Here is a 10,951-nt window from a genome sequence, read left to right on the forward strand (position 1 = left end):
GGGGGGGGGGGGTCGCGTTTTGACAGTTAAAATAGTAGTGACCCCCTCGTTCTCATCGTAGATCTACAAACCTCGACGGTTGAAGATTAACTAGGGTGGCAAAACGGGGCCAGTTTTGTTATATAGAGCTGGGAGACTGGGATTTTGATAGCGGGTTTGGGCCTGGGTCAGGTGGTTTTTGGACGGGTTTTAAGGGGAATTTGCGTTGGGCTGGGGATTTAAATCAAAGACTGGCCCAATTAAAGACTTTTTCCTTTTATTTCCTTATTTATCTTTATTCTTTTTCAAATTAAAACAAACTAAAATAACCTTTAAACTAAATTAAGTTAACAATATAAACAATATATAACCTATAACATTTTAACAAAAATTGGTTAAGTCCCAAACTGAAACAAAAATGTAATGAATTCGAAGATTAAAAGTAAAAATGCAAAGAGAAGCTATTATTGTTATTTTCTATTCATTTTTTTTTGTAATATTAAATAATTAATCAATGCTTAAAAAGTAGAGAAAATTAGGTTCCTAAATGCTAAGATGCACTATTTTTGATATTTTTTTTTGAATTATTATAATTAACATGCACACAAAAATAAAAAAAACACAAAAAATTATGCTTTTAATTCCTAAAAATCAAATAATTAAAGGGAAAACTAATCCTAATTTATAAGAATTCTGTAGGAGTAATCATGCGAGGCAAAATTCCGTGCTCACAGCTGCCCCTCTTTGCTCGGAGACACGAAGGGCTTTTTCGGGCAAAAGATAAATGATGCAATTCATGAGAGATTTTTGCCGCGCTTGGCACTCCATGAGAAGCATTTTTTTTGAAAAATATCTAACCGAACCTTGGCTTCGGAGTGTTGCCTTACGTATCCTTAGGCTAATAAAGGAATCAGGTCAAGTGTAAGCTCTTTATGGAAGTTTTGGTACTGGAATACACCGGGAGCTTGTGATTTCACTGCTGGATGCTGCTGCTACAATGCTTGCTTGACCTCTCTTATTACAGCTGAAAAAGGAAATCAAAAGCTAAGCTAGGCTAGGCCTATGCAACTACGAGTTTACAAGATTCCATCTATAATTCTTAGAGTCTTGATCTTGAGTCTAGCTATTTGCTGTGGACCAGCACCCGATCTGAATTCTTGATGCTCGCAATCTGTAGGTGCTGGTCTTTCTTCAGCATTTGGAATCAAAATGCGGGACATGCGAAAGCTTGTAGTTCCAATCAAATTTTGAGCAGTCCTGCATCTTTTGTCTGCTCCAGCATCTTGAATTCACTTCTCTTTGTTTCTTTTTTTATTCTGGTCCGAGACTCATGTCTTTAGGTCATCTCGAATCCTGTGCTGAGGTTAAAACCTGTTCAGACACCAAAAAAAACAACAAGACGAAGATTTTCTGCCCAAGTTTCACTAGAAAATTTTGTGAGTTATTAATGTGACAAAAGTCTGAAACTCTTTTTATTCTTCTTTTTTTTTTTTTTTTTTCGAAAGCAACATAAAATAAGGAATTGCATCTATCTTAGAAGGGAAAAGATTCAGGGATATAGAGCCTTTTACTAAAAATGTTAACTCAGGAATTTGGAGCCCTAATTTGGCGAAAAAGGCGACTAGGGAATGGAGCCCTATGTCTAAATAAGGCCCAATCAGGGATTGGAGCCTAATGTTGGCAAGAGGCGGCATAGGGAATGGACGGCCCTATGTGCTAAATGGTTCAACTCAGGGATTGGAGCCCTATGTGGCAAAAAGTCGGACTATGGAATGGAGTGCCCTAAGTCTAAAGAGGCACAACTCAGGATTGCGAGGCCTAATTGTTGGCAAAAGGCGACTATGGAATGGAGGCCTATGTCTAAAAAAAGGCACAACCCAGCGGCATGGAAGCCCAAATCTGTTGGCAAAAGGCGATTGGGAATTTAGGCTCCATATGTCTAAAAAGCTCAACTCAGGGATTGGAGCCCTAATGTTGGCAAAGAGGCGATTAGGAATGGAGGGCCCTATGTCTAAAAAGCTCAACTCAGGGATTGGAGCCTATGTTGGCAAAAGGCGACTAGGGAATGGAGGCCCTATGTCTGAAAAAGGCACAATTCAGCGGATTGAGCCCTAATGTGTGGCAAAAGGCGACTAGGGAATGGAGCCTATGTCTAAAAAGGCACAACTCAGGGATTGGAGCCCTAAAAGTGGGCAAAAGGCGACTAGGGAATGGAGGCCCTATGTCTAAAAAGGCTCAACATCATGGGATTGGAGCCGTAATGGTTGGGCAAAAGGCGACTAGGGAATGGAGGCCCTATGTCTAAAAAGGCTAAACTCAGGTTGGAGCCGTTAATGTTGGGCAACAGGCGACTAGGATGGAAGGCCCTATGTCTAAAAAAGGCACAAACCAAGGGATTTGGAGCCCCTAATATTGCAAAAAGGCGACTAGGGAAATGGAGTGCCTTTGTCTAAAAAGCTCAACTCAGGGATTGGAGCCCTTAATTGTTGGCAAAAGGGCGAATAGGGAATGGAGGCCTTTATGTCTAAAATAAGGCACAACTCAGGGATTGGAGCCATAATGTTGGCAAAAGGCGACTAAGGAAATGGAGGCCCTATGTCTAAAAGGCACAACTCAAGGATTTGGAGCCCTAATATTTGGCAAAAGGCGACTAGGGAATGGAGGCCTATGTCTAAAAAGGTTCAACTCAGCGATTGGAGCACTAATGTTGCAAAAGCACATAGGGAATGGGGGCCCTATGTCTAGAAAGTCTCACTCAGGGTATGGAGAGCTCTAATTGTTGGCAAAAGGCGACTAGGGGAATGGAGGCCGCTATGTCTAAAAGGACACTCAGGGATTGGGCCTAAATGTTGGCAAAGGCGACTAGGGAAATAGAGGCCTATGTCTAAAAAGGCACAACTGCTCAGGGATTGGAGCCCCTAATGTTGATTAAGGCGACTAGGAATGGAGGCCCCTATTTTCTAAAAAGGCAACAACCAGGATTGGAGCCCTAATGTTGGCAAAAATTGGCGACTAGGGAATGAGGCCCATATGTTAAAAGGCGCAAATCTCAGGGATTGGAAGCCTAATGTTGGCAAAAGGCGACATAGGGATGGATGGCCTATGTCCTAAAAGGCAACAGCTCAGGGATGGAGCCCTAATGTTGGGCAAAGCTATAAAAGATTGATATGGGATTCTAAACTATCAATTTTTTGTTTGAATTTTCTTCTTTTTTTTAATGAGATGCAGTAAGAACTCGGAGGAAAACTTCTCCTTTGGATTGATTATTCGCTGCAAAGCTGTTTCAGCACCTGCGGCATTTCTTCTTCTTTTTGGGTTGCACCTGCTTCTTGCACGGTTGCTTGATTGGCACCTTGTTTTCAATTTTTGCAAACCAAAGAACAATTGTTAGTTTTAAACGGTGGGGTTGGTTTTGTGGCCTTGAATCGTCTCAATTGCTTGATCTCGGCCTAGCTTCTGTTGAGAACCTCTGCTGTATTGCTGGTTTTGAAGATTAATCTCTCTCTTTCAAACCAAAAAGGCTCAACTTTTGGTATTTCATGACGGACTCGCTTCCGCGTGGGGCTTCGACCCTTTCACTTTATCTGCCCTTGGGCCTTTGTCCTTGCACTTTCTTTTTTCCTTTTCAATAAACTTTGCTTTCAGAGCATCAACATCATGGCCAGTCGGAGATCGGCTTGACGCACCGCTGAGCTCGGTCAATTTTCTTTAGCTTTTGGTTAGCAGAGCCCTGTGAAGCCAGTCTTGCCTATCCTTTCTTTGTATTAGTTTCGGAAAACGGTTAGACGAGAATGCGAATTCAAAGGAAAAGTAAACAAAAGGCAAAAAATGAATTTAAAGAGGAAGTGTCCCTTTCAAGAATGAAGAAAGGCTTATCTGGGGTGCATGCAGGCTTACTCTCTAATGTTGGAAAAAGCGACCCTAGGGAATGGAGGCCCTATGTCTGAAATCTCAACTTAGGGATTGGAGCCCTAATGTTGGCAAAAAGGCGACTGGGGAACGGAGGCCCTATGTCTAAAAATCTCAACTCAGCAATTGGAGCCGTAATGTTGGCAAAAAGGCGACTAGGGAATGGAGGCCCTATGTCTAATAATCTCAACTCAGGGATTAGAGCCCCAATGTTTTCAAAAAGGCGACTAGGGAATGGAGGCGCTATGTCTAATATCTCACCTCAGGGAATGGAGCCCTAATGTTGGCAAAAAGGCGACTAGGTAACGGAGGCCCTATGTCTAAAAATCTCAACACAAGGTTTGGAGCCCTAATGTTGGCAAAATGGCGACTAGGGAACGGAGGCCCTATGTCTAAAAATCTCAACTCAGGGATTGGAGCCCTAATGTTGGCAAAAGGAGACAAGGGAATGGAGGCTCTATGTCTATAAAGACACAAATCAGGGATTGGAGCCCTAATGTTGGCAAAAGGCGACTAGAGAATGGAGGCCCTATGTCTAAAAAGGCACAACTCATGGATTGGAGCCCTAATGTTGGCAAAAGGCGACTAGGGAATTGAGGCCCTATGTCGAAAAGGCACAACTCAGGGATTGGAGCCCTAATGTTGGAAAAAGGTAACTAGGGAATGGAGGCCCTATGTCTAAAAATCGCAACTAGGGATTGGAGCCCTATGTTGGCAAAAGGCGACTAGGGAATGGAGGCCGTATGTCTAAAATCTCAACTAGGGATTGGAGCCCTATGTTGGCAAAAGGCGACTAGGGAATGGAGGCCCTATGTCTAAAATCTCAATCTCAGGGATTGGAGCCCTAATGTTGGCAAAAGGCGACTAGAGAATGGAGGCCCTATGTCTAAAAAGGCACAACTCAGGGATTGGAGCCCTAATGTTGGCAAAAGGCGACTAGGGAATGGAGGCCCTATGTCTAAAAAGGCACAACTCAGGGATTGGAGCCCTAATGTTGGCAAAAGGCGACTAGGGAATGGAGGCCCTATGTCTAAAAAGGCACAACTCAGGGATTGGAGCCCTAATGTTGGCAAAAGGCGACTAGGGAATGGTGGCCATATGTCTAAAAAGGCACAACTCAGCGATTGGAGCCCTAATGTTGGCAAAAGGCGACTAGGGGTGGAGGCCCTATGTCTAAAAAGGGTACAACTCAGGGATTGGAGCCCTAATGTTGGCAAAAGGCGACTAGGGAATGGAGGCCCTATGTCTAAAAGGCACAACTCAGGGATTGGAGCCCTAATGTTGGCAAAAGGCGACTAGGGAATGGAGGCCCTATGTCTAAAAAGGCTCAACTCAGGGATTGGAGCCCTAATGTTGGCAAAAGGCGACTAGGGAATGGAGGCCCTATGTCTAAAAAGGCACAACTCAGGGATTGGAGCCCTAATGTTGGCAAAAGGCGACTAGGGAATGGAGGCCCTATGTCTAAAAAGGCACAACTCAGGGATTGGAGCCCTAATGTTGGCAAAAGGCGACTAGGGAATGGAGGCCCTATGTCTAAAAAGGCACAACTCAGCGATTGGAGCCCTAATGTTGGTAAAAGGCAACTAGGGAATGGAGGCCCTATGTCTAAAACTCAACTCAGGGATTGGAGCCCTAATGTTGGCAAAAGGCGACTAGGGAATGGAGGCCCTATGTCTAAAAAGGCTCAACTCAGGGATTGGAGCCCTAATGTTGGCAAAAGGCGACTAGGGAATGGAGGCCCTATGTCTAAAAAGGTTCAACTCAGGGATTGGAGCCCTAATGTTGGCAAAAGGCGACTAGGGAATGGAGGCCCTATGTCTAAAAAGGCTCAACTCAGGGATTGGAGCCCTAATGTTGGCAAAAGGCGACTAGGGAATGGAGGCCCTATGTCTAAAAAGGCACAACTCAGGGATTGGAGCCCTAATGTTGGCAAAAGGCGACTAGGGAATGGAGGCCCTATGTCTAAAAAGGCACAACTCAGGGATTGGAGCCCTAATGTTGGCAAAAGGGGACTAGGGAATGGAGGCCCTATGTCTAAAAAGGCACAACTCAGGGATTGGAGCCCTAATGTTGGCAAAAGGCGACTAGGGAATTGAGGCCCTATGTCTGAAAAGGCGCAACTCAGGGATTGGAGCCCTAATGTTGGCAAAAGGCGACTAGGGAATGGAGGCCCTATGTCTAAAAAGCACAACTCAGGGATTGGAGCCCTAATGTTGGCAAAGCATAAAAGATTGATATTGGGATTCTAAACTATCAATTTTTGTTTGAATTTTCTTCTTTTTTTTAATGAGATGCAGTAAAGAACTCGGAGGAAACTTCCCTTTGGATTGATTATTCGCTGCAAAGCTGTTTCAGCACCTGCGCATTTCTTTTCTTTTTTGGGTTGCACCTGCTTCTTGCACGGTTGCTTGTATTGCACCTGTTTCAATTTTCAAACAAAGAACAATTGTTAGTTTGAAACGGTGGTTGGTTTTGTGGCCTTGATCGTCTCAATTGCTTGATCTCGGCCTAGCTTCTGTTGAGAACCTCTGCTGTTTGCTGGTTTTGAAGATTAATCTCTCTTTCAAACCAAAAGGCTCAACTTTTGGTATTTCATGACGACTCGCCCGCGTGGGGCTTCGACCCTTTCACTTTATTCTGCCCTTAGGGCCTTTGTCCTTGACTTTCTTTTTCCTTTTCAATAACTTTGCTTTCAGAGCATCAACCATCATGGCCAGTCGGGATCGGCTTGACGCACCCGCTGAGGCTGGGTACTTTTCTTTAGCTTTTGTTAGGCAGAGCCCTGTGAAGCCAGTCTTGCCACCTTTTCTTTGTATTAGTTTCGGAAACAGAGTTAGACCGAGATGGATTCAAGGAAAAGTAAACAAAAGGCAAGAAAATGAATTTAAAGAGAAGTGTCCCTTTCAAGAATGAAGAAAGGACTTATCTGGGGTGCATGCAGGCTTCAAATAGACATGACATGCTTCTTGGACTGGATGCCCGACCCGCACAAACTTTCCCAACTTCTCATAAACTCATTGACTCGTGTTTAAAAACCAGGGAATCTTGCCAGGACTCTTTCAGTGGTGGGAAATGTCTTCTTTTCGGCCAATAAGACTCTCTCATTTTATTTCTCTCATTTTGATTGTGTCAGATTCACACAATGGTGTTTACCGATTCCAACGCCTTTTCCAATTGATCGGAAGGACTTGGACAAGGTTTGGGTAAAAAGAATCTAGATGGAATTACAACTTTGGAACAATTGTGGTGGGCTCATTACCGAGCCATTATATCATCTGCCCCAATTTTACTTTTGGGGGAAAATGGGATTTTTGTTTTGGTATGACTGAACCCCAGAGAGAGGCTGCCTACGTATCCTTTCGGAATCAAGTCAGACGTACTTCAGGGAAAACATTTTGTTTTGTTTTTGTTTTTGTTTGTTTGTTTTTTTTGTTTTTTTTTGTTTTTCTGTTTTGTTTTGTTTTCTTTTTCTTTCTTTTGTTTTTGATTTTTTTTTCAATACACTTTCGGGTTCCAAGGAGGGTAGCCAAAGAAAAGTGACTGGCTCAAAGGGTTTGCAAAAGGTTGATAGTGTTTGGATAGCGAGAATAAAAGCCTTCGTCATCCCAATCAGACAATGTTGTCGCTGCAGAAAGACTAAACATAGTACCTCTTTACTGCATCCGCATTCACAGCTGCTTCGGGATCATTTCCTTCGACATCTCCCAAGTACCATGCTCCTCTCGGCAATATCTTTCTGATGATGTATGGGCCCTTCCAATTAGGAGCAAATTTTCCTTTTGCTTCCTGGTGATGAGGAAGAATGCGCCTTAACACAAGTTGTCCCACTTCAAAATTCCTGGGCCGCACTTTCTTGGTATAAGCACGAGCCATTCTTTGTTGGTACAACTGCCCGTGGCAGACCGCAGCCATCCGCTTTTCATCAATTAAGGTCAGCTGTTCCAGACGAGTCTTAACCCACTCACTGTCTTCGATTTTAGCTTCAACAATGATCCGAAGGGAAGGGATTTCCACCTCCGCGGGTATCACGGCCTCAGTGCCATAAACCAAAAGGTACGGGGTTGCTCCTACCGATGTGCGCACCATAGTGCGATATCCCAGCAATGCGAAAGGCAACTTTTCATGCCATTGCCTGGAGCTCTGAATCATCTTTCTCAAAATCTTCTTGATGTTCTTGTTTGCTGCTTCAACGGCACCATTGGCTTTGGGCCGATAGGGAGTAGAGTTCCGATGGGTTATTTTGAATTGTTCGCATATTTCTCCCATCAAATGACTATTCAAGTTTGCATCATTATCCATGATAATAGTTGCAGGAATGCCAAAACGGCAGATAAGATTGGAGTGCACAAAATCTACCATAGCTTTCTTGGTGACTGATTTGAGAGTGATTGATTCAACCCACTTCGTGAAGTAGTCAATGGCAAGCAGTATGAATCTGTGTCCATTTAAGGCTTTCGGCTCAATTGGCCCAATGGCGTCCATGCCCCAAGTGACAAATGGCCAAGGTGCTGACATGGGATGTAGTTCTGTGGGAGGTGCATGAATCAAATCTCCGTGTACCTGACACTGATGGCACTTTCGAACAAACCTGAAGCAGTCCTTTTCCATGGTTATCCAGTAGTAGCCCGCTCGAAGGATTTTCTTTGCTAAAACATACCCGTTCATGTGGGGTCCGCAGACTCCTGCGTGTACTTCATGCATGATCCTTTCGGCCTCTTCGGCGTCAACACATCTTAACAGGTTGAGATCTGGGTCCTTTTGTATAGGACATCACCGCTTAAGAAGAAACCACTTGCATGCCGTCTGATGGTTCTCTTTTGGTCTCCACTGGCTTGCTTGGGGTATTCTTGTGTTTTTAGAAACCTTTTGATGTCATGGTATCATGGCTGGGTGTTTGGTTCTGCCTCAACCGTATTACAGTAACCATGCCTTTCCTTGATTTGGATTTCCAAGGGATCAATGTGGGCGTTGCCTGGGTAGGGCAGCATCGAGGCCAGAGTGGCGAGTGCATCAGCTAGTTCATTGTGAGAACGAGGGCTGTACCTGAACTTTATTGACTTGAACCTCTTGCTAAGATCTTCCACATGTTGCCGATAAGGATTAATACTAACATCTCGGGTTTCCCATTCTCCTTGGGCTTGTCGGATAATCAGATCTGAGTCTCCCATAATCAACAATTCTTCGACATCTTGGTCGATTGCCATGTTCATACCTATGATGCAGGCTTCATACTCAGCAGTGTTGTTTGTGCAGAAAAACCGAAGCCTAGCTGTGGCTGGATAGTGCTGGCCAATGGAGGAGATCAAGATTGCCCCAATTCCTACACCTTTTGCGTTTACCGCTCCATCAAAAAACATCTTCCAAGCAGTAGTATCCTCGGATATTACCTCGACTGAGTTTACCTCTTCATCTGGGAAGGAAGTGTTCAAAGGTTGGTACTCATCATCAATCGGGTTTTCAGCCAAATGATCTGCCAACGCCTGGGCTTTCATTGCCGCGCAAGTGACATAGACTATGTCAAATTCAGTGAGTAGAATCTGCCATTTTGCTAATCTCCCTGTGGGCATAGGTTTTTGGAATATGTATTTCAAAGGATCCAACCTGGTTATGAGGTAAGTTGTGTAGGCTTGCAGATAATGTCTCAGCTTCTGAGCGACCTAAGTTAAGGCACAACTTCTTTCCAGTAGAGTATACTTAGCTTCATAGCTGGTAAACTTCTTGCTTAGGTAGTAGATCGCCTGTTCTTTCTTCCCGGTTACATCATGTTGCCCGAGGACACAGCCGAAAGAATTTTCCAAGACTGTCAGGTACAAGAACAGAGGTCTCCCTGGCTCTGGTGGGACCAAGACTGGCGGATTTGACAGATATTCCTTGATCTTATCAAAAGCTTCTTGACATTCATCCGTCCACTTAACTGCTGCATCTTTCTTCAGTAATTTAAATATGGGCTCACATGTGGATGTTTGCTGAGCAATGAACCGGCTGATATAGTTTAATCTGCCCAACAAGCTCATCACATCTTTCTTGGTTCTCGGAGGAGGCAAATCCCGGATAGATTTTATTTTTGTTGGATCTAACTCGATACCTCTCCGGCTGACTATAAAGCCCAAAAGTTTGCCCGATGGGACTCCAAATGCACATTTGGCTGGGTTCAGCTTCAAATCGTATTTGTGCAACCGTTTAAAGAATTTTCTCAGGTCTCGAACATGGTCATCCTGGGTTTTGTACTTGATGATTACGTCGTCCACATACACCTCTATCTCTTGATGCATCACATCATGGAAAATGGCGGTCATGGCCCTCATGTAGGTTACCCCAGCATTCTTCAGACCAAATGGCATGACTCTGTAACAGTATGTACCCCAAGGTGTGGTAAAAGCTGTCTTTTCGGCATCTTCTTCATCCATCAACACCTGGTGATATCCTGCGTAACAGTCCACGAAGGACTATATCTCATGCTTGGCGCAGTTATTAACAAGGATGTGGATGTTGGGCAAAGGGAAGTTGTCCTTGGGTCTTGCCTTGTTTAAACCTCTATAATCCACACACAACCGGGTCTTCCCGTCCTTCTTTGGAACTGGGACTACATTAGCTAGCCATGTGGTGTACCTAACCACTCGGATCACCCCCGATTTCAACTATTTCGTGACCTCTTCTTTGATCTTGTCACTCATATCAGTTTTGAACTTTCTTTGCTTTTGCTGGACAGGTGGGTAATCGGGGTAAGTCGGCAACTTATGAACCACCAAATCGACACTCAGTCCTGGCATGTCGTCATACGACCAAGCAAACACATATTTGAACTCAAGCAAGAGTTAGATTAATGCATCCCGGGTTTTCTCATCTGTATGGATGCTTATATTGGTTTCCCTGATTTCTTCAGAACTTCCCAAGTTAACCAGCCTAGTATCATTTAGGTTCGGCTTAGGTTTATTCTCAAATTGTTCCAATTCTCGATTTATTTCCCTAAAAGCCTCTTCTTCATTGTATTCCGGTTCTTGGTTCATTATTCACAGTTAGACAGCGTGTTTGGATCTGGGCATGATGTCCGCAAGCATGTCGT

The 10,951-nt window shown here is 44.0% G+C and overlaps 1 protein-coding gene across 1 annotated transcript; it reads right to left on the bottom strand.

The window, feature by feature from the left end:
• Positions 1–8,768: 8,768 nt before the first annotated feature.
• LOC109211616 lies at positions 8,769–9,092 on the bottom strand. Its single transcript, XM_019375171.1, has one exon. The coding sequence runs from the start codon at positions 9,090–9,092 to the stop codon at positions 8,769–8,771; it is 324 nt and encodes a 107-aa protein (XP_019230716.1).
• Positions 9,093–10,951: the final 1,859 nt, after the last annotated feature.

This window comes from Nicotiana attenuata, unplaced genomic scaffold (assembly GCF_001879085.1).
Source record: "Nicotiana attenuata strain UT unplaced genomic scaffold, NIATTr2, whole genome shotgun sequence".
Lineage (NCBI taxonomy): Eukaryota > Viridiplantae > Streptophyta > Magnoliopsida > Solanales > Solanaceae > Nicotiana > Nicotiana attenuata.